This window comes from Pyxicephalus adspersus, chromosome 4 (genome assembly GCF_032062135.1).
Source record: "Pyxicephalus adspersus chromosome 4, UCB_Pads_2.0, whole genome shotgun sequence".
In the NCBI taxonomy this organism is placed as follows: domain Eukaryota; kingdom Metazoa; phylum Chordata; class Amphibia; order Anura; family Pyxicephalidae; genus Pyxicephalus; species Pyxicephalus adspersus.
In genome coordinates this window covers 45559976-45586977 of record NC_092861.1, presented here as the reverse complement: position 1 = coordinate 45586977, position 27002 = coordinate 45559976, and the positions used below count along the sequence as shown (strand labels likewise).

The 27002-nt window shown below is 36.4% G+C and overlaps 1 protein-coding gene across 1 annotated transcript in view; it reads right to left on the bottom strand.

Moving 5' to 3' along the window:
• Positions 1–291: 291 nt before the first annotated feature.
• NMD3 (NMD3 ribosome export adaptor) overlaps positions 292–27002 on the bottom strand; it is a 35897-nt gene continuing 9186 nt past the window's right edge. The window contains exons 5-16 of the mRNA XM_072408050.1: positions 21161–21241; positions 20814–20942; positions 19729–19819; positions 17967–18045; positions 15022–15118; positions 12786–12903; positions 8512–8657; positions 7537–7649; positions 5329–5401; positions 4292–4398; positions 2190–2260; positions 292–726 (exon numbers count right to left, since the gene is read on the bottom strand). Coding sequence (XP_072264151.1) covers positions 593–726; positions 2190–2260; positions 4292–4398; positions 5329–5401; positions 7537–7649; positions 8512–8657; positions 12786–12903; positions 15022–15118; positions 17967–18045; positions 19729–19819; positions 20814–20942; positions 21161–21241 — 1239 coding nt within the window. The 3' untranslated portion in view covers positions 292–592. The remainder of the gene's footprint in view (positions 727–2189; positions 2261–4291; positions 4399–5328; positions 5402–7536; positions 7650–8511; positions 8658–12785; positions 12904–15021; positions 15119–17966; positions 18046–19728; positions 19820–20813; positions 20943–21160; positions 21242–27002) is intronic.

The following is a 27002-nucleotide window of genomic DNA, read 5'->3' as shown; positions in this document are numbered from 1 at the left end:
AGCAAATATCTAATGACAAAGTCACACAAAAACAAGTGCTGTCTTTGGATTACCTGCACTTTATATTGCACATACTATATATATATTTTATGTGAGGAGGGAGGGAGAGGGGGAGAGAGACAGACAGAGACAGAGTGTGAGTGCGTGTGTAATAATTTCACAATCCTTGTAAAGCAAACATTTTCAGAAGAGTGATTCAATTGTTTTTTTTTTTTTTTCAAAGCACCTGCACATTTATACATACTGAGGTTTTGCTTTGTTTTTGTCTTTTCTTACACTTTAGGCAATGTGCTTGAAGATTTTCATTTATTTATTGTGCAAAGTTCTGCCCTGCAAATACCTGGCATGTTGCATTCCATAAAAGAGCAATCCTTTATAAATGTCAGGATAATAAGAACATAAAAATTCAAACCACTTAAACATCCGTCATTTTAATATATGACAGTTAGAAGGCAAAACATACAAGAGTGTATGGTATCCAAATTCATAGAGAAATATGTATAAGCATATATTTTAGATAACTGAAAATTAAATTGGACACATTTTAAATCCTCCCTAGTGAAACAGATCAGCAGGATCTTTTCAAGAAAGTCTATTCTGTCAGCATTTCGGCCCCTTCCCCACCGGTGGCATCATGAGAAATGTGAAGATCTTCTAACATCTCTGCCAGGCTGATTCGAGGAGCTCCCTCCTCATCAGTGTCACTCTCCACTGCAATGTCAGCATCTGAAGGAGAGAAAGCAAGCATGAGGTCTAGACTGGAAGGCGACCAAAGAAGAAAAAGAACAAGATAAAAAGCTGAAGAAATATTTCATTGCTACTTTGTACTGTACTCAAGAGTACTGCCTACCAGGTACATACTTAAAATGTGTCAGCTTACATTTTTATGGTGCTGAAATAACTGTTTCAATGCACATGATTTTTTTTGTTAATCTGATTAATAAAACTGTAAAAGTGAACTAAAGGAATACAGAATAGAATAGATTACTGGGTTGCTTAACACATATCCAGTAATCTGGTGTATAAAGTAAACAATGTAGGTAACATATGCACAGAAAAGTCACTAGTCCAGACAATGCTTTAGTGTTGTTTTGCACAAACATTAGAAATCTGATTTTAAGTATCCACATAACTAACAGAGTTAGATGACAATGGGGTTTTTCATAACATTAAGCAGACACTCTTGAAGAATAGAGACAACTAGAAATTTATAGACAATAGACCAATGTTCTCAGTATGATGAAATATTTATAATTTGTTTTTACACATTCTTTTCCTGCAAACATGCAGTTTGTAACATACAACTTTATACATATTTGTATTCAACCTGTGTCCATATTGTAAACATTAAACTATTTACATATTCTTAACATACTGTAAATGAGATTTAAAACAATTCAGACTTATTCTTATTGCTAGCTACTTGTAATGTGAAGTAATCATCTTTACAGTCTTTGTTATGACCTTTCAAAGTCTGATTTCAAAGGATTTTTAACAGCTTAGAAACATCTGCAGCTTGAAGACTAGCAGGCTTCCAAGATCTACTGTCCACATAAAAAAATATAGGAATTTTATGCCAAGGACTTAAACCTGTTTTTGTGTAAATACCTAATGTGAAATGTCTGAAAACTGGTTTACTTCAAGTCACCCTAAAAGACATTCTATTGTAAGAGAAGCACAAAGGATGTCATTATCATATAAATGTTAGTGTACTGGCTAGTGTGCTGACCATCTACGTTGAATTACTAAACTGATAAATATGCACATATGGGCTTTTGCCACAGATTTATGAAGTAACAAAGTATTATATCAATATTAGGACAAATAAGGAACAAGAATTTTAGGAAGTTTACTTTCCTAAATTTTTTGTTCCTTTTTTGTCCTAATGACCTGGATAACTGAAACCGAGTCATTATATTTCTCACACAGCTAGTTTACTTTATCATGTGGTGTGTTAAAAAGGAGAAAGCGCTAAATCAACATGTGGCTCCCTATAGGTACTTGGGAACTGCATGATGGTAAAAGGAATTAAAAAAAAATACTTTTTTTTCCTAAATACAAATTTGGCACCATTTGAATGTTTGCTTCTGTTGTAAGTTTTAAGGTTAGTTTTACAATGGCAGTAGCCAAATTAGCTAAAAGCTTAAATTTGAAAAACACTTGTCTCAGTACTTGATATGCATCCTTACTTTTGTAGATGTTGACATTTTTTCGAATAAGTTCATCTTCCTCCAGATCTTCAAGGAAGTCTTGGTATTGCCTGCAAAATAAATCAAATAGAATTACATAAACATTCTTCTTCTGCAAATAAATAATTGCAAAGTATTACATCTCTATTTTAATGTACAGTGATCATGTATGAAAATGAGTAAAGAAATACTGCACTGTATAACTGCCAAAGTCTATCACTGGTCCCGGCAAACTGTATAAAATGTTCATCACACTTTTCCTTGTCACAAGGTCAGCAGAGTAGGGAGACTAGGGCAAAGTTGGGTTATCTGTGGCACTTACTAGTCCTCTTGAAGTTTACAGCAAAGTCCTAATAATAGGACAGATCTGCCAACATTATTCACCGACTGGACCCAATGACTCAAAGAAAAAGTATACCCCCCTCATTTTAGTCTTAGACCTACTGTGATCTGTCACAATGAAAAGTGAATTGGTAACAGCACACAAATCCATCTTCCATCACCTTCTGCAAAGATGCTCAGTGTTTTAGACTGGTAGCACCATGCAAAGCCATAAAACCCTGAATAACTCAAGCTGTTGCCTGTACTAATCTAGGGCTTGCTGGGCAGGAAATTACAGGTTGTATATCTAAACAATGTTTTATACCTGCACATAAATTAGTGTTAAAAAATAGTAGCACTGTTAACTATTATTATAGTACTACACAGCTTCAAACACTGAATAGCTACCTAGATGCCACAACAAGTAAATATTTGTTACAAACTGATAAACTTCACAAATACTTTTGGATGGAAGTAATGAATGCAGAGCATCAAGTGAGCAAGATATTTGTATTCATTTGTTTTGATAACCACTGCTGAAAATACAAGTAAATACTGAAATCACTGAAGAGCTCTTTAAACTGATTTACATAACACAAAAGGTCACCAGACTGCACAAAGTGTTCTTCAGTACACAAGTGGCAAAATCAAAGATTATAGAAGAGTTGCGCTGAACAAATATGTCAATTTAGCTAACACCGCTGGGGATGCAGGAGTGGCCACAGGCATGACCTTTTAGCCAAAGTGTCCAACATTTGAGTGCCCCTTACAACGATATATAAAGGGTATTTTATATCAGTTAATAAAGCCGAAGCGTGACAAAAACAAATCATATTTCTGCTCTCTCTCTATCCGTCTGATCACTCACCTTTTGAAGTAGGTGTTGATGGTACAGAGCAGTGTTTAATTTTATTAAAAAGTATGTGCATAAAAATGTTATAGAAGTTCTATTTCAACTATGAATTCAATATGAAAGTTCATGAATGCTGCATCAACTTAAGCTTGGTTTACTGCAAGGGCCACAAGTGGCAGAAGAATTTGTACATAAACCTCCAGACACAAGAAGTGCATGGGAGGCCAAATTTATTAATGGTTTGAGACAATCTGCATCTGCTGGGATTTATACAGACTCCCCGGATGGCAAACCAGACAAACTTGCCTGTACACAAATTTATACTAAACAGTTGCCAGTTATTGTATATGAAAAATTAGAATGCCTGTCATTGCACATTGGCAGATTTCACCCACTGGTTGAAAACTGCACTGGGTTACTGATGGACTAAAGATGGAAAAACTATCACTCCATCTTTGAGGTTCATTTAAAATAGACCAGAGATATTGCTATATACCTACTTTACCCAACTGTCTGCAATTTATGATCAATTAATTTATTTGACCTTCAAAAAGTACATATTTTGTGCAGATTTTTTTGTCTTTTAATGGATCTATACATAAGAATATGTTTGAGGGCCAGAGGCAATGGGAGGGTTAAATAGTACTGTCGCTCATAACCAATCAATAATATCGTAATGCTGCACTAATTTTTTTTTCTTTTTTTTTCTGTTTTCAAAACTCCATGAATAAATACTTTGTAATTTATAAATTATGTAAATATTGCAGCAACAAAACAACTGGAGGTTATTTTTTTCAAAGTTTTCCTTATGCAGAATAAAAACGGAAAGGATTACCCCTTTGTGTTTTTAGAACAGGACTAAGTAACATAAATTAGACAAATAAAACTCAACACACGAATGTAAACCAAGTGGTTAATAAATAGAGACCTTTCATCATCTGTGTCCATGCCTTCTCTGTCTCTCTCCAGCTCCTTCAACTTCCAATTTCTCCTTCTCTGCCTTCTGGCACGATCATAGCTCTTCTTGATTAGTACCTGTATGAAATAGGAAGAGGCAGCTATATGAACATCTGTATAACAGAAATAAATAGGTCATTGGGCTGCCAGTACTGAATTCTTCTAAGGATACTTCTTGTTTCATGTCTGGCTTTCATTTTGAGTCGTGGACCAGAACAAGCATGCAAAAACTGAAAATAAGTTAAAAAATGTTGAGATTTTTTTCATGAAAAACTGAACTGTATATGCATATTTTGTTTTAAATGTCTGTAAAGAAATACTTCAGACAGTAAGTGTTGTACTATTGAAAGATTACGTTAAGTGTGCTAGTCCTTATACCCAATAATACCAGAAAAATACAAAATATGGATCTTTGGAGTGTTAGCTACATATAAACTTTAGCAGGGGCAAACAGTGTTATAAGGATAATATTGTATAAAAAGTGTGTTTATCCTTTTTCTTCTTTACCTGAGCCACACAAAGGATATTCCTGGCTAACAAAAGACATAGAACAAGTTGCTTTTAGGTAGGTATGTATAGGAGAGCATGGTTTTCTGGTTGTCTGTGAAGCAGGAAGGGCTGTCAGCATTAAAGTTAAGGATCACTTCTTTGCACTGCAGGAACATGCCTGCACACTGGGGCTGTGCTGTTGGCTACCTAAAGCAGCAGAGGTTCAAAAATTTCACCTGCACCATTTTCAGCAACATACCAAACTGCGCTGTTCTGTGGTGCAGCACAGTGCAATGAAGGTAGCGAGTTAGGGTTCCATTCAGAATAAATTGCACTGCATCAGTGCATATATGTGTATTGGCCCTTAGTGATATTATAAACCAAAGGGAGACTAAACTGACAATGGGTTTACATATTTAAATATACCCAACTCTGTTATTGGAATCAATAGTTGGTTAAGATCAGATAGCTGAAACTGTAAACAGTTATTTTTTTTGGAAATCTTCGTTATAGACTTACCACATCAGGAATGTGATGAGGGTTCATCTTATTAATAAACTCATCATTTAAGTTACAGTTTGCCAAATCAAATCTGAAAAGAGATTTACAAAAGAAAAAAAAAATACTTACAATTGTAGAGGGGGTATCAGAAACACAGGCAATACCAACAACTTTAAATTGTGAAAACTTATTCTGCTAAGCTTAGTATTATTTGCAAGTAGCTGAACAAAGCAGATCATTAGGGAAAAGCAGTGCTGGGATGCCTGGGAGGTGTGTGTAATTTAGCAGTACACCCACACACTCTCCAATGGGAACAGAGTCTCTGAGCACTCCAAATAACAAACTGCTCAGAAACAGAAGTGACAGCCAGCACTACAGGGCACACAAACTGTTCTAAAATAAAACACGAATATACCCGATGGAGTTTACTGTAGGTAAACAGTCGTTTTGCATAGCAGATCGAAGAACACATTCTATATGTATGAATTGGACTGTTTTTCAGCATAAACCACAGCAAGCAATTAAGTCTCTCAAAAAGCTGCCAGTATTATTAAGCACAGACATCTTCTTCCTAGCATTTACACAGTACAAGTTATGTCAATAACGCTGTCTCAGAGGAGCTCACAATATAATTGCCTAACTAGTCAGTATAATGTTCCTATCATAGTAGGACAATTAATATGGAAGCCAGTAAAGTTACCATAAATGTTTTGGGGATTTGGGAGAAAACTGGAGAATCTGGAGGTAACCCAGGGAAAGCATACTAACGCTATACAGATAGTAGCGGAGAACCTTGGACTCTAGCTTTGCAAGGCATAAGTGCTAGGAACTTGGCCTCTCTGCCACATATGGAGTGAACTAAAAATGTATACCACTGCAATTGATTGTATTGGGTTTTTAAGGGAGATGGAGAAAAAACAACAGATGAACAGTGTACTGTGATTTGTTACTAAAGCCAATGTTAATGCACTTTTGCAACTGCCGGGCCACAAATATTCTTATAATTAGCAATTTATTACTTATAAATGACAATGGTGCAGGTAAACACATGAGCAGCTCATGATATGATGCAGCACAAGATCTATGCCATTATAGTCAATAACACAGGAACTACAATAAAAAAAAAAAGGTATGAATAGTGTAAGCTGCCTATGATGACTTTCAGCCTATGCATTTTGTGTGCAGTTACCAGTGTAAAAGTCCTTTGGGCCAATAGACAGAGTTACTTGCTAATCATGTCATTACTTAACACATATGAAATATTTTTTTTTTTAAAGAGCACAAGTCACAGTTTGTTGGAATCATGACTTTTCCATGAGGTATTTGAGAAAGCCCTACGTAGGTAAATGTGATTTTTAACTCCATATTTTTATATGGGCTAGAGGTGTCCCTCTACAAAGCTCATACATCTGTTAGGTTATCCTATTCTTCTCTTGGATATGCTTCAGCCCTGGTTAAAGGTTGGTACTTGTTAAGCAATGTAATGAATATCAGGTTTTCCCGTGTCTCCAGTTAGTGGTAATCTTGGTTGTACACTTTGATATAGATTTGATAATACTGTGCCACCATTGGCATTTCAAGTGCTATTAAGATATTTTGTCACCACAGAAAGGTCTGGTTCTACCTTTACACTGCTGCTGTTTATCTTTTGTGCTAAAACAAAAGCTATTCCGCCACATCGTTTCTTTTACAATCCCTACCAGAGAGTGATGACAAGCAGCCAGGAGTTTCATTTATTCTAGTTCATATAATGACCTTGTTATGAGCATCCAACATGCTCATACAAGACCCTGAGAATCTTGCATCTTAAAGACTTTCATTAGAGAAACAGTGGCAATATGTAAGCAAAGCACAGAAACTGGTCTTCAGATTCAGAAGCACCCCACAATCTGGTTAGCACTATCTACAGAATCCTAAGGCAAGGACAAAAAGGTGAGGGTCAGCTACCACGATCTAACCATGTCGAAAGTCCCATGTAATACCAGAAACCCCTCAAAAGATTTAAAGGAAGGGATTGAAACTGTTACTTTGTTTCTATTCTAATAAAGGGGTTTAAATTATATATAATGAGATAGTAGAGGGGTAAACTGTATACTTATATAAGTAAAACCCGCTTTCAATATACATTTAAAGCTAAACAGATTAAATATTCCAGATAATGCGATTTAAGCAAATATAACCAATTATAGCAGCATTAAAACAGAAAACAAAAGATATATAGCATACCCTTGAACCAGATCTCCAGGATTCAGCAAATGTCCCAAATGCGTACGACAGTGGTACTGTTGGCTTGTGTTCATTTCAGATGTTTTTTGAACCCAAACTTCGGCAAGAGTATGCTGTGTAAGAAGAAAGTAGAAAACAAAGCATGATATTTATGCTTTAAGACACATCATCAAAAGTAACTTGTTTACTAAGCCCCACAAATGTTAATGGGGTTCTACTGGCACAAACAGGCAGTGAATAAAAAAAAAAAAAAAACAGAAAATGGATGGCCATATGTAACAAATGTAACAATATGCCAGAAGTGAGGCATTGGGAAGTTGGGTTACATACGCGCACAATGCAAATGGTGGGGAAATAGTTAGAAAGATATTGTTCAAAAGTTCCCTTGCCCTGTAACTGATAAGGTAGTGCAAAAGTAATTTGCAAAATGCAGGAACCTGTACCATCAAATAACCGAGGTTCCAACCAGATTTCTATGATTTGATCATAGCAAAAATCAGATTCGGTTCATGTGTTCTGCACGGATAATCTATGGCCCTGTGAAACTCATGACTTTTGACCTGCTGACCGGTTATATCAGCTGGGGAATCACAGCAACTTTTACAAATGTATAGAGTAATAAAACAATCAAAAATCATTAACCTATTACCCAGAACCACTGATTAATTTATACCAAAAAAGGATTTCTAGTAAAACCTAAACCCAACCTAGCACAGGGGCAATGGTGGTAAACCCTCCTTTTTCAGTTTGCTACCTGTGAGGCAGGTTGCTATAAATTACAATTAGGACAGATCCCTCGGTAAAACCCAAAAAATTAAATGTCACATCTAACAGCTGAGGATCTAAGGAATTACTAATCCTAATTTAGGGACCCAACACAGGCACCAGTAGCATAAAACACACTTCACATATTCAGGTTTGATAACCACATTCAGATGGGTAATCTGGCATCAAAAAGCAGAGGTAGACCCATACCTTGTTTGATCTCACTCCGGCACCTGGTCCTTGTTTCCGGTCTCTCACAATATCTACATCCATCACAATGAACTCCTCAAGTTGTTTGGGATGAAACAAACTGTTAAATGGATGTCGCCAATATGTGTTCCCATCAACTTCTGCAACTACAAGAAGATGAAGGGGGGGGGGGGGGGGATCAATAAAAAGGAACATGTATTTATTTATTTTCCAACTTTTTTTTATATAAAACTTTTTTTTTTTTATAACATACAGTACTCGTCAAAAGTTTGGACATTTGGACACCTTCTCCTTCAATGTTTTTCTTTATTTTTATTATTTTCTACACTGTAGATTAATATTGAAGACATCAAAGCTATGTAATACATGGGATGTTTGACAAAGGAGAGTGACTGAATGCTATATGCTACATGATGACATGGCCTCCACATCACCCAACCTAAAACCATTTAAACTGGACTGCAGAGTGAAGGCAAAGCAGCCAACAAGTGCTCAGCACCTCAGCACGAATGACTACCTCATTATTCTAATGGAGAGAATGCCCACCGTCTGTACAGCTATCAAAGAAAAGGTGACTTCTTTGAAAAATCTAAAATATATTCTGGATATTTTAACACTTTTCTGTTAAACATAAATAAATGTGTTCATTTTTTTGTTTGGATGTCTTCCATAATCTATAATTAAAAAACAAAACCTTGAATAAGAGTGTCCAAACTTTTGATTGTTACTGAACATGTAAAATTTCAAGGAAGTTTGATATAAATCTGAGGACGTTATTGTTTCAAAAGTCAATAAAATAAATATTTTTATATACAGGGTTCTCCCCAGGCCCTTTTAGCTGGGTGCACCACCTGGCACTTTTCAGCACCCACCCGGCTGTTTTCTTCCCACACAGCTTAAAAAATCTGGGTTGAGCACTGATTTTATATATATATATATATATATATATATATATATATATATATATATATACATATATACACACAAAGTCAAAAATGTGTGTGAAAATATAAGTAGTCCGCTTCCATAGGAAAGTAATAGGATAAGATAAGTAGCAGCCGGGTGCTGCTAATCAAATGTACTGGATTACCTGATTATCAGCAGGCGTGACCAACTCTATAAAAGCAGCAGTTGCTGGTCTGGAGCAATTAGGTGTATGTTAACACGTAGCCAAGGAGGAAAGACATCACAAATGATATCACAGAAACAAACATTGCCGCCATCAATCTGGAAAGGGGTATAAGGCTATTTCCAAACAGTTGCAAGTCCAACATTCAACAGTATAATAGGTTACTGAGAAGTGGAAAACATTCAAGACAGCTGCCAGTCTTCCCAGGATTGGATATCCTAGCAAATATATATCTATATCTCAAGATCTACAGGCCCCAGTTTTGCTTAATGTTAAGGTAGTATGTTTATTCCCCTAGTGCTGGGGTCGGCAAACTCCTCTTAACTCTAAAGATAACATGGCAGCACAGCTTAGGTTTGCATCTGAAAAAACCATAAGACTGCAACGTTCTTTGGACAGACAAGACACATTTTGGCTTTCACTAAACGCTGAGCTGGCCAAACACAGTGTATCACCACAAACATTTCATACCAATTGACAAGCATGGTGGTGGAGTGGCAATGATTTGAGCTTGGTTTGCAGCCCCAGGCACCTTGCAGTCATTGTGTTGACCACCGCCTTTGTCTACCAACATATTAACAAGAGGGTATCTACATGACAGCTAATTCATGGTCAACACTGAGTCATACAACACCAGCAATTTTGCAATTAAATGGCTAAAAAAAAGAAAACAATCAGGTTGTGCAATGGCTCAGCAAAATGCAATGGAACAACCAAGAGGTGTACATAAAGGAATTCCAGCAAACTTGGGCCAAACTTCCTCAACAACACTGGGCCTGCTTTTTTAAAGCTTTTCAAGACAGCAGAGGACACACTTTCATCAGTGAACCTTGGTGATCCAAGCAAACCTGGAATGAATTTCTTAAATGTAATATGCTATTTGTTAGCAAATGCTTTTAGTCCTGGTCCAGATCCATTCCAGATTTGCGGTGTCATCCAGCTTCACTGATGAAAGTTTATCCTCTTCAGTCTTAGAGAGCTTTAATAAATCAGGCCCAATGTAACAGACTTTGTTTATCTGCCTAGTGCTGCACAATAGTTGCATTTTACTGCTCTTTCATACAGCCAAAGCTTGTTGAAAAGAATGGACTATATACATGTATGTGGATGAGGCGCTATCCCAGCATCTGTGCAGCAGGAAATATACTAAGCTAATGACAGTTTCCTCTAGTCTATGATTCCTTGTAATAAATATAACCAAAATTAATGTGACTGTGCTTACTTAAAAGATACCTTTAAGGGACAGACTGCAATAAAGTAAATGCATTCACATTCCCTTTACTATTGTTACTATTATTACAAACATAAGGCATAGAATATCAAAATGGTTGTATGTATCAAAACTGACCCTGAAGTCTTCCGAGACTTCATTCTGTTATTCCGGGGTGGGGGAGGATGTTAAGGAGGTTCACTTTCAGGCAAGGGGCGACGTTACTAATTTTGTTTATTAAGGCAATAAAATGTTAGGAGGTCAAGTCTAATGAACACAAGAAGACACAAACTGGATATTTTAAAAAGGTTTTAAACTACAATAAAACCCATGAAAACCCCTGATGCCCCCCCATAGTTTATCATCGTTAATTTTGTTTTACAGGACTCAGAATGCCTATTTACAAAATGTAGACATAATATTTGGTCTTTTTTTATTTCTCTGCATTAATTCCTATTTTGCCACTAATTTAAATATGTTGGACAAGAGCAGCGGTTACGTCAAAGTGAAGCATTATGAATTTACTCCATGACAGGTAAAACTGTAGTGAAATGGAACATAAAGCCCATTTTCCATTCCATGGGCAAACCTATACAAATCCCTGGAATATCTATGTAACACATTGATTGTAGTATCGTTGTAATACCTGTTCTTAACATGCAGGTGGCACTAAAGGCAAATATCTAACAGCTTCATGAAATGCTGCAATACTCTTACTACAGAAATGGTCTCTAGACTTATTTAAAAATTAAAAAGAAAGCCTTGTTGTTACCAAAGCAAGTATTGCTGAAGAAATAAAAATTATAATGCATTTTCAGTAAATATTGTTGCTTCTTTTACAGGTATGTGTTATTTTATACAATTGCACATTTTTATTACTATAATAAATATATGCTGTACGGAGCAGTACGCCAATTTAGACTATGTTCAGACTTGCGATTATAAACAATGCCATTCATTACTGCCAGGCACTTGTGCTTGCCAATAGGCATCTGGGAGCAGTAGCAGGAGGTAACCGATGGACTTTATAAGGCGTTAGCTTGTGGGTGAAAGTATTTTTGTTATTTTCAACTTTTAAATGGAAGTATATAATACATCTAAAGCTTTGTACACGCATTAGTTGATTGCTGTCTGAGTTGAACTTTTGTGCACGTCTTGGGTGAAAATCTGATTTGCCTTGGCAACAAATGAGAGCTGTCCTGTTCAATGGAGATGGGAGGGGAAGGAAGAGCAAGCGCCACCCTGTTGAGCTTTTTTTCCACAGAAGTGGACAGCAGTGATTTCCAATCAGCTATTTATCAAGCCATTGTGGCACTAGAAATGATCATGACAGATTGTTTCATTTGATGCCTGTAGGAGCTTAAGTGCTTGCAGCAGGTAAACACTCTTGGGTGCTGCATGTACCGCTCGTAAAAAAAAAAAAAACAGTATAAACTAACTTATTTGTTTAATGTTAACCATTTTTAGGGTGTGGCTAAATGAGTATAACTTTAGTGGTACTTCATGACAAAAGGTTAGTCTGAACTTAGGCTGGGGCAGAGATAATACCCATCTTTATTGCTTAACCGCAGTCAGGCCACTGACAAAACTAAGAAACTATATAAAACCAATTTTAAACACAAGCTACTTTCCTGAAAATATACTGCTTTTGACTCCCTACAGAGTCTGATGACCACATAATCAAACTGAAAATTATTGCATCCTGTAAATTATATGCTGCTGTGGTACATATCTTTGTAGAAATTGATTTCTTTAAAACAAATATTGATGAATGTAACATAGGAAACATTCATTTTATATTAACAGCAATTCACTTTTTTCTGGTTTATCACACTATTATGCGTTTCTTGATACAATTATTAACTTAGTTATTTTCCTGTATCAAAAGAAACATTGTAACAGCATCATAAAGAAACTCTTTCAGGTCACACTTACTCTGCAGAGTATTGGGGTCAATCAGATGAATGGTACTTGTTACCCGAACACACACACAGATCTGATTCATGTTCCCAAGGCTCTGAGCTAGCTTTGGTGAAAGACACACCAAGTTATCCTGTATACAAAATTAAAAAGAAGCCAGTGAGTGATCAGTTTATGTTTACAAGGTGTAGGTACTAAACAATTTATGCAGAAATCAATACTTTTCACTGGTATATCAGGAATTCATTCTGTTATAGTTTCCTATTATAATATATTGCTAAGACAGGTTCTTCAGTGTCCCTATTATACACAACATCCAGTTATTAAGCAGATACTTACAGTAATTAAAACATTGTGTTATAGTTTACCTGTGGCCGGACTGTGGACATTGAAGTAAGCCCCTATTAAAGTGTACCTTTCAGCAAATTGACTCTCATTCACTTATTTATCCCTCCCACTTACACAAAACCAATTTATTTAATATATTGCATTTCCACCGCCTTATTCCTCACCTAAGCAAGAGTGACTAATCATTGTATGAGACTGAACTACAGTATAGAAGACAGAATGTTACAATGAATGCAAAGCAACTAGCATTTTAAAAAAGTTGGTTAGCAATAGATCCCACATTTTATATCTGGGGAAAAGTTTATGTTAGCCTGCCTAACTATTCAGCAAAAAGCCTTAATGACATAACACAAATATTACCTAGGGTTCTGATCAGTTTTGAAAAGGCTGTGTGATACGGAGATCCTGTATAAAGTGCTCACCAATGATCCAGAGAACTCCAGAAATCTAAGAAGCATGTATGGGAATCACAATATTGTTTGGACACAATGCTGTATATGATAGGTTAGCTTTTATTTGCATTATGCTTTTCTTTTTCTCAGGCTTTTTTTTTTTTACATTGTTACCTAGTAATCCTGCAAACAACACACTTGGCTATGTTCACTCATTCTATTGTCCCTCCTGAGGAAGCCGCGGTTTTCACCCTATGGCAGAGCTACTGATACATTTTTCAGCCTTAATCTCTAAGAGGCAGATAGAAATTCATATATTCTGCACTTAAAACGTAATTGGCATGAATTTACTACATGCATCTGACCTGGTATTAGGCAATTGTATCCCCTCTACAGCAGAATAAATACTAGGAGTTATGTTCAGACCAGAACTATTGTAATAGAAGGAGAAAGCAGAGTGTGAGAGATAAGGTAGTTATTGTGCTGTTTTCCTTTCACTGTCCAGTCACAGTCTGAAGCAGAGCCAGGAATATCTGAGCTCAGAGGAAGCTAGTGGAATAATGCTAGCCATCAAACTAGGGATGACAAGTAGAAGAAAAAATACTACAACAAAAAGATCTGGATGGAAGGCAAACATTGCAAAAAAAAGTGTTTTTTAAATGTATTTTATAAAGACTACTTATTGATATCTGCCATTTGTGGCTAGTACTCTGCTCTAAACTTTTGTTCTTGGGTTTAGACATTACTTGACACTGTAAGTCACTTTGGAGAATAACGGACAAAGCAGAAGTGATCAACTTGTAGTCCTATGTTTTATTTAGCACATGAATAGATATAATGTTCTGATAATGTAAGGCATTCCGAATAATAAGAGGTCAAACTTTTGTAACAACAAATATCACAAATCACAAAACAACCACATCAGAATCCTAAATTTTAGGACTAGATATCAAACAAAATAAACTCCATAATAGGGATATTATAGAAAAACACAAGCAAAATGTGCAGGCATGAAGTGGAAAGCAAACCATATTTTTCCTCTAGTTTCATAATTCACTGATAATATGCTGTGTTTGTCCCACCGCAGTTATAAAGAAAACTTATCATTTGAAAATAACAGGGGTTGTCAGTGCTGACCTCCTGAAAATGCCAGTTGCCTGGTTGTTAATCTTCCTTTGTTCCTAGTACCTTTCTTTTAAATGTCCACCCACTACCTGTTAGCAATACTTTTCATGTTATGGAGAAGCCCACCAAACACCTTGTCCATGCACTTATCCCAAGCAAATACTGAAGCAAGAGTGTCAGCATGAAAACATAACAGAATGGCAGAACTGCTCAGACAACACCACTGGGAACACAATGTGTATGGCAAAAGCGGTTCTGCAACAGTTGCTTACAAAGAGCTTACATTACCAATGCCAAGTTCTACATACACACTTAGCCCACAGAGAACAGAATTTGTCTCACACAGAAAGCAGACAATACCCCAATGTATTTTCATGACAACCAACCTTGCATACGGGAACAATTTCCACAGAGAAGGTGCTTTTATAATTGTAGGTGTTTGAATGGATGTCATGAGAGATGAGGCGCTGGGACGTCTTGGACCTACAACACAGGACAGAAAAATTACTTTCTTTTAGCAGTTACACAAGTAATTGAAAACACAAAAAGTATTTCAAAAACAGGAAAAAGTTCTCAAAGTATACAAGAAATGGGAAACTAGTAAAACTTATACACAAGGAATGACCCATGCAACAGCTGTTGTGAAATGGTAATGATCAGTGATGATATAATCCAACGCATAACACCCTTCTGTTGTTAGCAGTAAAAGTTTAGAAGTAGATGGCAAAGCTAAGGTCTCTAACTGTAGCACCCGATTACATTTCAACTGTTTTCTGACAATCAGCCCATAATCAACTACACATTAAAATTATTTGCAATGTGAAATATTTAAAGTGAAAGTACGGGTAAACATGTGCCTTTTGTTTTCTATTGCAAAGGAGTAGAATTTTGGTATAGCCAATCTTGTGATTCACACCACCCTGCCAAACTGCCCTTTCCTAATTTCTGCCTCATATTTCCAGATTACTTAGTTTTAGATTACTAACTAATGATGCTCATTTGTTGTCTAACAAGCAGGCTGAAAATAGTGCGATGACATAAGCGGTTGAACCGTGAAATAACGTGTCACTTTCTTGTGCATCCTGACAAATCTGTATTGATTGGATGTACAGAATAACACATTTCTTTGCTGGGTAAGTTAACCAGTACATTTGTTAAACAAAGTAAATGTTTCTACCACAATTCCTTTACAAAGCTGTACCTGCAAAATAAAGTAAATGCTTGGCTATCCTGTTGCCAACGCTGTAACATGGCACTCTGCTTTAACTAGCTGAAGTTTCCAATGAAACACACACTTCTGTGAGTGTTGTCCTGCCGTGTCCCCCACAATGCTTAGCAGTTCCTGCTCGTATTACCCACCTGCACTTGAACACCCATGAGATGCGTGTTTATAGCTTGCTAGCAGAGAGTTGCACTAAACAAGATATAAAGTTCTTTTTCACACTTCTCAATTTGGCATCTGTAGTCCTCTACTGTATGCAAATTTGACAACCTCTCAGTTACTAAAGACGACAAATGACAGACAATAATAGCTGAAACAGATGTTTCTGGATGCATGAGGTGACAATCCTGATGCTTAAAGACATTACAGGAGCACACCAGGCGGTCACATTTTGGGCAGCCTCCTCAAATTTCTATTTACAAGCTTTCCATTTCTCTAACATCTATGGAAACCTTTGGAGTGTGTTCATAGCTCATAAAATGTCAATGCATTCATTAAGCCATAGCCCTTTATCTCCCAGAACCTTGTAATTGATGTTCCTAAAGTGTGATAATTCCTACAATACCAGGTATGTTATCCTCAAAATACTTCACAAATAAGAAATAGGGCATGGTGTCACTGGGGACTTCAGTTTAAGAGATTAAACTATAACTAATGTTTCCACTGTACAGGAGTGAAACTGTGAGCCCTGAATTCAATATAATATTTGGATTCATTTTCACAGATCTCTATCACTTGTTAAAAGCAGGAAGCAAAAAGCTGCCTGATGTACTGATCAGAAATGTCATTTTACACTGCTGAATTTGATCAAAACACAATGCAAAATAAATGAGTTTTCCATTGAAAAGTCTCAACATGAGTGCATGCACGCCTGGCCAACGCACAGCTGCACGACACTGATGCCCAACATGTGGCTCGTGTTGTGTGTTTTGGGTATAAATCAATTGGGTATAAATCATGGAAACCAATGTGAGAAAAGGTGTTTTTTTACAGCTGAGAAGCTACTTTAATACATAACAGACATCCAAAACACTTGGCTTTGATCTAGAAAAAAAATATAACATTGGCAGCAAAACAGATGCCCCAAAGTTAGGCGAGTTGATATCACATGCTTTTTATTTAGCACTAGGATAATATAAAAGCACCTGGAACGCACATTTTACAGCACAGCAGAGAAGGCTACAAAGCAGAAGCTTACTGTACTACTTCAACTATATGCACCCCTTCCACCTGTAAATCATCACCTCCCTCAGCCCTGTTACCCTCCTCCTCCTGTGTCATTGTTTGTATCTCTGTCATTTGCTACCTCTATTTAAAGTACAGTGCTGCAGAATTTGTCGGCACTATAAAAATACTGTTAATAATGAAGTCTTTTTTTTCTAATATACCACTACATGCCCGCTACAACTAAGTTTATTATAGCTATGAGAACAGAAGATTGACCTGACATATGATACATTTACCCACTTGCCAGTCAACCTAAGATGTTTGTGAAATATAGGGATCAACCCTACACTTTATACTGAAAAATGAAAGCAGAGATGTTACCAAAACTCTAGCTGATAATACCATAAACAGAGCAGAGATCTTACAGCTGTGTGCGGGTTTTATAAAAACAATACTAAGGATAAATAAAATGTAGAAAATATTGCCTACACATAATACAACTTAACATCTTATAAACTCTGAGCAACTAATGGTATTTAAGTAAAATCTTCCCACTCAACATAACACATGAACATTTGGGAACATACACATTTCAACCTTGCAGTTTAAAAAAAAATATATCACAAAAGGTATCCTATGGAGCTACCATGCATATGAAATACAAATTCCAATTTATCAAGACTGCCCAAAGTCATTTTTTATTTTCTCTGCACCCTGGTGTCCATAAAAGAATTTGTGTGTGCGCATGGAATTTATGAATGAAATATAACAGCAGATGTGACCAGAAATGACATTTCTCTAGGACCAGGCATGTGGAAGAAGAACACTTCATACCCTTAAAGATATTCTTCAAGGACAAATTTACATTAGCTTACAAGTGGTCCTACACACATGAGAATTTTTAACACACTAAGAAATAATGGTAGTTGTAATGTATTTTACCTGCAGGGAACCGTGCATTGAAGAAATTCCACCATCTTCTGTGCATGCTGCTTGGATGCATAATAGAAGTCCAGTCCATCTATAAAACAATATAGCAGGTTAGCAACAACTGGCTGTAAAAATTCTCTTACGATAGGCGGTTCTAGCTAGTGAAAAACAGAAAAAGTTTACTTAAGTAATACTTTTAACAAAAGCAAAAAAAAAAAAAAAGAAAAATCGGCTACTAAAGAATTGTTACACAGCACATAAATAATCTTTCTCATCTCTGCACATTGATAGCTCCTAATGTGAAAGTAATATATTCAAAGCTTCAAGCTAATACTCAGATTATTTTACATGTTGCCCCATATTAGCCTGCCGTGCGGTAATCCCGTAAAGTCAGACTCGGGGTAAAAAAAAAAAGATGCTGAGAGCGGTAACCGAGTGTGCGTTGACAATAGAAAACAACAGAAAATTGTCCTTCGCGTCTTCTCGCTTCCTCCGGCCGACGTTCTCTGCAGCTGATGAGTCACTGGAGAGTTACCGGTGACGTTGATGCGTGCGGACGTTCCATTCAGGGCGTGGCGGGAATTTCAAATCTATATGTATTGCATTCAATAAAAAAAAAAACTGTATTGAATGCAATACAGTGGATTTTTTATGTGTAAAAGCAGTACATTGTCTTTCATGAACATTTATTTTACAGTATAATATAGTATGAATATATATATTTTTTTAAACTTTTTTTTTTAATTTATTTAATTTATTATTTTGACATGATTTTATGTTTCAAACTTTTACTCATACTATTATATTATACTGTAAAATAAATTTTCATGAAAAACAATGTACCACTTTTAGACATATAAATCCGGACAGAAATGAACCGCCCAGGAGGTTAAATTAGTTATTTATTTAGTTTCATCATGCGGTCCAAAAATATACCAGCACATTACATTGTAAATAACTACAGTTTCTCCTGAAGCTACTACACTGGGGCAAAACATTAGGTAATTAAAGGTGAAAAAGCTGTAGGCAAACCAGTCAATGGGAGCATTGTTATGTCTACTGTATACTTGCCAACACATTTTTAATTGTTAGCAAGCCTTGTGATTCAGGCAGCCAAGCCAGACTCAACAGCCAGGTCTTGATGATCCTGCAAACTATATCTGTTGTCAGGCAATCCATCTTGGTACAGAACCCACCAGAAACTGCTTACTGAAGGGAAACACATATTGATGTGGTCATATTTATGTTCTCTCCTCATGTAATCATGTGCATTCTTGTAGATTACCAATTGTGTGGGATGCAAGACTCAGGGCTGCAAGGCTCAGTATGTTTGTCCTCCCACCACCAGGTGATCACAGGAAGCTGGCATCAAGACCGTTCCAGGCACAAATACTAGCTCTATGCAGTAAATACTTTTAATGTTCTTTTATAAATATATAGGTGAATTAAAGCACTTCTCTAAAAAAAATACGGTTCTACACTTCAGTGAAAGACTATCATCCATATCCCTCCTGAGCTTTACTAAACCTACACCTACTTACTCCAAAAACTCTGGAGGGTCCTCTATGCATACAAATGTGTTTATACTTTCATAGGTGGATATGAGCTGTGAGCAATGTAGTATGATTTTGTACAATATGTAATGAAGGGGTACTGGTTTAGTTTAACTGGGGTGTGTTAACGCACTTTTCTGGATATGATCAGTACAACTGCTCTAATAAACCTTGGTGATAAATTACACACACAAAAAAAAATTTAGAACAATATTGCTTACCATGGATCTCTTTGACACGTAGAGTGTTCTGGTGAAGTCTGTGCTTTAAAATAATTTGCTCCAAATAATAAAATGTCTTCTTATGAAGAACCTAAGAAAAACAAAATGTGTTCAGAAGAATTAAATACTGGGCCTGTAAAATAGGATACATAAGCTGTGTCCTTTAAATATAGTGAAAGTGAAGATAACAAAAGGTTTATCATTATGATATTTCCTTTACTGTATATCAAACATTATGTAGGAGATAAGTGGGACAATAAAACAAATTACACATATTTCAGATTTTTGACTTTTTTTTTTTTTAACAAGTGTTTTTTTTTTTTAACAAGTGTCATGGGTGTTAAGTAAACTGAACTTGGAATTTTAAATATAACAAGGCCAAGACTGTCAATTGCTAATTATTCCAGGTTAAAGGCATACATATATCATGTGATGGCCAAGAACTTGGTTTACCACCACACATTTACAAATAGTCTGTGTTTAATGGATTCCCAGCAATAATAAAATTCAAATCAAAAATCAAATTAAGAGAGGACTACAAGTTTGATGCCATGTGTATGTCTAAGCAGTGACGTCCAGCAAAGTATCCCACATATCCAGAATGATAAAGAATCGCATGTCACTGAAAAGCAGGGGACTAAAAATTTTTTATTTCATTTCTTAGATCATTATTCATTTATGTCAATACCACCTCACACATGTCACCTGACATTTAAACTAGTCCTCAAGGGTTAAACATATTCCTTTAAAGGGTGTGTACCTTAAAATAGACTTTCAAAATGACTGGAGATGTGATCAGATGGTTTGAAAGCCATCAGAATTGTACCTACAAGAAAGCTGAAAGATTCCCTGTACAAAAACAACCATACTCTCAGCAAATGTAATGGCCTGGAAGTTTTTGTTGTTGTATCTTCCAAAGGGTTCTAGAGCAAGCAGTGAAAGTGTTCCAAAAGGTTAAAAGCTTTGACAATGCCTTATCAAATCTTGCTGTACAGACTGCTCTTATGCAACATGAAGTGAGGGTGCATAGGCCAAAACATTTTATTATTACTAATTCCCAATAAAAATGGGGGTGACAGAATTACCTTTTGTCGGACCTGGACCACAGCCTTCCAGAAATCTTTAGCTTCTACTCTATGGCAATCATCACACATTTGTGATTGAACCACATATTCCACTACAAAGACCTGTTGGAGGATTGCGCCATTCATCACCTGTGGGAGAGAGAAAGCATTTTTACAACCCACGCTCTTTATTACATTTTACATTCTGAAGGCATACATCCACAATTCCATGACTGCACATGCTACTATTATAAAGAACTGACATACTGCTGTTATTGCTAAGAAACAGACGGGAGGATTATTCTTCAGCAACAATATTCAAGACAATTACCCACACATCTGCAATACTCCTTTGTAGGGCCACCTACCTCCTTCTGTATTGTTAGTTTCACTTTAAGTCTCTTTGAATGGGGCTCAGTCCAAATAAAGCCAGCATCTATAAGCCGCACCTGGATGGAAAGAATGCGGTATAATTATATTTTATTCATTTCTACAAGGCATATTCATTAAAAGATAGATGGAATTATTCATATCAATGTTAAAACCATTTTAGGTAATACCAGAAAAATTAGCATTAGCATTTAGAGTTTCTACATTCCTAACAAATGAAGAGGAGCAAGTACTTAGGAAGCAAGCATTTCAGCTGTTAACTGCAGATGTTGTGCCTACAGGGCTGTACTACTATCGCACTACATAAAAGCTGCCACATAAGCAGCCATCATAAAACTACAGCGTGCTGGATTGGGTGCTAACTCTGCCCTTTTCAGGCTCTTTATAAAAAGTGTGCCAGAAAAAAATCAATGGTGACAAAAGTACTGTTTATTATCTGTGAACAAACAAAATGAGATGTGTATTTAAAACCTTGCTAACTGGAATCATATAAGGTTACCTCGAAAAGAAACAGAGTACCAGTATACCAAGCACCAGTTGCATATTTTAAAATTTGCAATAAGTCTTTTCTTTATATAATCTTGATCTAAACCTCATCACTTTATATGATAATACTGGGGAACAATTTTGAACAAATTGTTTGTTGACTTAAATTTTTAATCTTATTTACACTAAAATAGGTTTGCTGATTCTAAAAGTGCAGTTCGTTTTCTTTTATCACGTCATGTTTTTTCTCTACCGCTTATATTAATGCGATTACTGTAGCGTGGATTTGTATAGGCTATTCATTTACATGCAAGACAGTGTGGTCAGAGGTTGTGCGCTGCTCTACGTAGTGAATAAGCAAAATTTATTTTTCTACTTACACACGTATTTCCTTTCTTTCAGGTCATGTCTGGCTCTGCTGTTTCTCGTCGTAAGTGCCTAAACAACCCTGATTCATTTTGTTATATCTGTGGCAGTTTTACCTTTCCCAGTCAAAGGGCGAACATCAGCATATTTGTAGGGAAAGCCTATTTGGCATTTTTCAAAGGTAAACTTGGTGATCAAGATAAGTCTTGGGCCCCTCATAAGGTGTGCAAACAGTGTGTCAAGGGTTTACAGATAGACAAATGCGTGATAAGATGCCATTTGGTATACCTATGGTTTGGCGAGAGCCAGGAGATAATTTCAGTGACTGTTACTTTTGTATAATGAAAACTTCAGGATATAACAAGAAAAATAAATCTAACAGAGTATTCCAGTCTACCATCAACTATACGCCCCTGGCTCATTCAGATGAAATCCCAGTGCCGGTTTTCATTACACTACCCTCTCTTGAAGAACATGATTATGATGAACTAGGTGACAACAATGATGAAGAGTTGAAATTGAAGAGAACTTTGTTCGTAAGGGATTTGATCAGCATGAGTTGAGTGATTTGGGACCATCGAAGAAGGCTTCAGAACTCCTAGCATCAAGACTGTGTGAGAAAAACTTACTTGAAAAAGGAACAAAGGTATCGTACCAGAGAAATTGCATTTCTGCAGTACTTTAGAACTGACAGTGGCTTTGTGTATTGCCATAACATGCCTGGTTTAATTGAGGAATAGGGAATTCCAATCTATAATCCAACTGAATGGCTACTATTCATCGATAGCTCAAAGCGGAGCTTAAAGTATGTCCTCCTTCACAATGTCAATATATTTGGGTCAGTCCCAGTTGGCCATTCAGTTTCTCTTTGTGAAGAATATGCACACATAAGGGGAGTCATTGAGTTGTTGCAATATCACCAACATATTTGGGTCATCTGTATTGACCTTACAATGGTATGCTTCCTTCTTGGTCAGCAACGCGGATACACCAAGTATCCCTGTTATCTGTGCATGTGGGACAGCAGAGCTCATGAGAGGCATTAGGTGGAAAGGAATTGGCCTCCAAGATCTGCCCTAAAACCAGGTGATCCAAACATTTTACATGAGCCACTTTTTGATAGAAATAATATTATATTCCCACCTCTGCACATGAAACGGAGTCTGATGAAGCAGTTCTTTAAAGCTTTGCCAACTGAGGGAGACTGTTTCCAAGTACCTCATTTTGGCATTTCCTGGCCTGTCATTTGAAAAAATAAAAACCAGTGTGTTTGATGGTCCACAGATTCAGAAGCTCATCAAAGATGAACATTTCATCAGGACAATGTCAGAAGTCGAAAAGAATGCTTGGTTATCATTCAAAGCCATTGTCAAGGACTTTCTTGAAAACACACGAGCAAATAATTACACAAAAATTGTCCAGAAACTCTTGGAGAGCTACAAAATGCTTGGTTGCAATATGAGCATCAAGGTGCATTTTCTGCATAGCCATCTTTCTAACTTCCCGGAAAACCTTGGTGCAGTCAGTGATGAGCATGGTGAATGATTCCTCCAAGATTTGAAGGTCATGGGAGGATGGTATCAGGGTAGATGGTATGTACATATGATGGCTGACTATTGTTGTCCTAACACTGAACACTCCAGGAAAAGCTATAAGTGTAAATTTTTACCCTAACTGCTTACCCGATTAATTTTCAAATGTTTTACTGTAAAAAAAATGTCATAGAATAACAAAAAAAAACAAAAAAAAAACAGTACATTCAAGTTATTATTTCAATATTTTTTCATTGTATGTAAAATTTGTATGTTTTTTGACAAAAATGGAGGGTACCCTGTATCGTAAAAACTGGATGTGATATAAAAAAAACGGGGGTCATTTCTGGATTCACCACCCAAAAACTAGTAAAAAAGTGTAAGATCTAACTAAACAAAAATGTGTTCCCCAGTGTAATCAATAGTTCTCAATGCTGCAAATACTGGCTCTTATGCTACAATGTGTGAACTGTAAACCCAGACAGATTGATAATAAAAGTCTGGTTTTAAAGGAAGTAGGTGGAAGGACGCTGGGTGTCCTTTATCCCAGCAACCAGGAGAGCAGCACTGAACTGGTAAAGAGTGTGATAAACTTCAAAATAAATTATTAGAGGGTTTGCTTTAAAGTTACTCATGGCCACTCAAAAGTAAAAAAACTCAAAGGTTAACAGCCTCTGCATTTGATTATGTGGTCTTTGTTGATATTAAGAATCAGAATAAGAAATCACAGTGTCTTGAGTGTTTTTTTTTAGAATAGTGGGACAAACTAATAATATATTAGGTAACTATGAAATATTGTATTATAATATTTTAGTGTATTCTTTTTGAGCAAAGTAGTGGGGGGGGTATTCTTTTCATTTTCATCTATTTTAGCTGTACTGATAGAAGACTGTTTACCAGATTCAGAATCATCACAATGACCCATTCTATATCAGACAGCGGAGTCAGAGGTTTCTAGTACGCAAAGAAAGGCCTATTACACACAAGAGCAGAAATAACTTTTACTTGACCGATCAATCTGCTGACCACTAAGTGCTTGGGCATCAGTCCCAAAACAGGGGACAGGTGTATGATAATTTACCCCATTTACCATTGGGGTGGTGATGAGGTGTACTATGACGAGGATGCTGCAACAGATAGAAGCTCCCATGGCTTGTGTACATTAGATCCTACTGAGAACCTAAAAATAAATGAGTTGCTTATTATCAGTGCGCTGATTCAGTTCAAATACCTGAGTAATTAGGTAATCGCAAAGAAATCAGTGTCTGTAATGCATACATATGTATTTTATGTATACTGTATACATATTTTAAAATGGCAGGTACTGTATATATGCATGTTTAAAAATTAAAAATGTCCCGCAAAAAACTGTTCACATAAGGGAAATGAAATGATTGGGGCCATTACACAGAAATAAAAGTAGAGTTGTCCAATAAATGGAAGTCCCTAAATTTGAATTGGAATCAGCCTCTTTCATGCCCCATGTACAAAAGTGCTCAAAATGGAAGGGAGGTGCAGCAAATCAGTTATGATGCAGTGTTTACATGTCACTGAAGAATATGCCGACAACAAGAGTGAGCAGAGCGTTCTTTCATCTAACCATGAACTTGGAAGGCAGGACAAGATATGTAAGTGTTAACTGCAGTAGTGAAGTCAGGTCACCTCTTGAATGGACAGAAATACAAATCCTTTGGATGATATCCTATTCCATTTTAAACACTGGTAAACACAAAATCTTTTCTATAGTTACACTAATGGGAGAGCTTATCTGAAAATCTTGTATCATTTCTGAAGCTGCAAAGCTGTGAGAAAAAGATAAAACCCACAATACAAACTGTATCCTTAAGATTTTTGGCAATTATTTTTTTCTGTTATTCAACTTATGTTTATAGAACGTTAAAAAAAATATCCAGTAATTACTTGGTCATGCAAAAATCCTTGGAAGAGTTGAGCAAACATTTGTGACAATTTCAGATAAGATCAGAAACGAATATTTAGAAACCTGATACTTGCCAGACAGTTTATGTTTAAAAATGATGCTTTAACCTATCTGATGCTTAGATCAGGCTCAGCTCATTTTGATGTTGAAGCATTTAAGAAAAAAATAGTCCATCTTCCTAGGACTTAAAGGATAAGTGTGCTTTTAAACAACATACCCTTTCCGACCCTGTTAAGCAGACAGTGGAGAGAGCCAGAGTAAGGTGTTCGGAGAAAACATAAGGGCATGTTGTATAAAAATGCAGTTTCCTAAATACAAACTCTAGTCAAAAAATGTGACTTCATTTTAGATGGGTTAAGTAGAGTTATAGTTTGTCCTTATTGGAGACATTTAACAGTGCAGAGGGATGGAACAAATCGCACAGGTAAATGTAATAGCCGCTCAGAGTCCAGCACTGGCATATTTACATGGCTCCATTAAACATGTCAGAATAGAACATAACCTATATTACTGCGTCCTTATGATTATCTGGGTGTTATGCTAGGATTAATAAACTAACTTTTGTAAATGTCTGAGCTGTTTATGTGTTTACCAGTCTGGTATGATGCGTCTGTCCAAAATTCTTGGACGCAAACAACATAAACATTAAATGTTGCTAACTGGATTTTGTTTCATGCTGTGTAAAAATAGATGCAGTCGCTAAGTCTTTATAAGCTCTTCGCTCTGATCCAGTGTTTGTGGCAGGAAAGACTCACAAGCCGTGATTTCCCAGTGTACTTTACCCAAACTACTGAAACGCTACAAATTCTGCAGACCGGAACAAAACCGTAAAGCCTAACTTGAGCCAAACATTTTTTTTTTTGGCATATTGGGAAAGGGTTCCATTCTCTCTAATGTGTGCTTTAATGCCATCTGTGTCTAATTCAGACAATGTTTCTGTGATGTGGTAAATTATATCTGTACCCTTGCTAAGGAGACATCTTTCACCCCTCATAACTTTTTCTGTAATCTTATAACTCTCACATAAACCAGAAGCCAGGAAAAATTTCCTAATGGGGATACACCACTTTCCCATCCTAGCAGAAAATGATTACAGTTTATGAGCCTTCTAGAAGATAGCACATACTTTAACAGGGTCATGTCATGTGCTAGAATATTGCAACTAAAATATTGAATTTAGAAAAAAAATTATGCAAAGGAACAATTTGAATTTGTTCAACTTATCCATATTGAGAGGAGAGACAGGGTAGAAATGCTGAGGTGTTGCTAATCCAAAAAAACTCCACATGCAAATTTCAACCCAGAACTTTTTTTTAAGCTGGGTGGGAAGAAACTGTAGGGTGGCAGTCCCTGTATTGTCACCCAACTGATCAGTAACCACCGAAAAACAGCCGGGTGGTTACTGAAAAGTGCAGGGCTAAATTAGGCTGGGGAGAGCTCTGCATATGTCTAAGGATCTTTTTTAACGCTCTACACATATTTTATAAATAAGCTTAA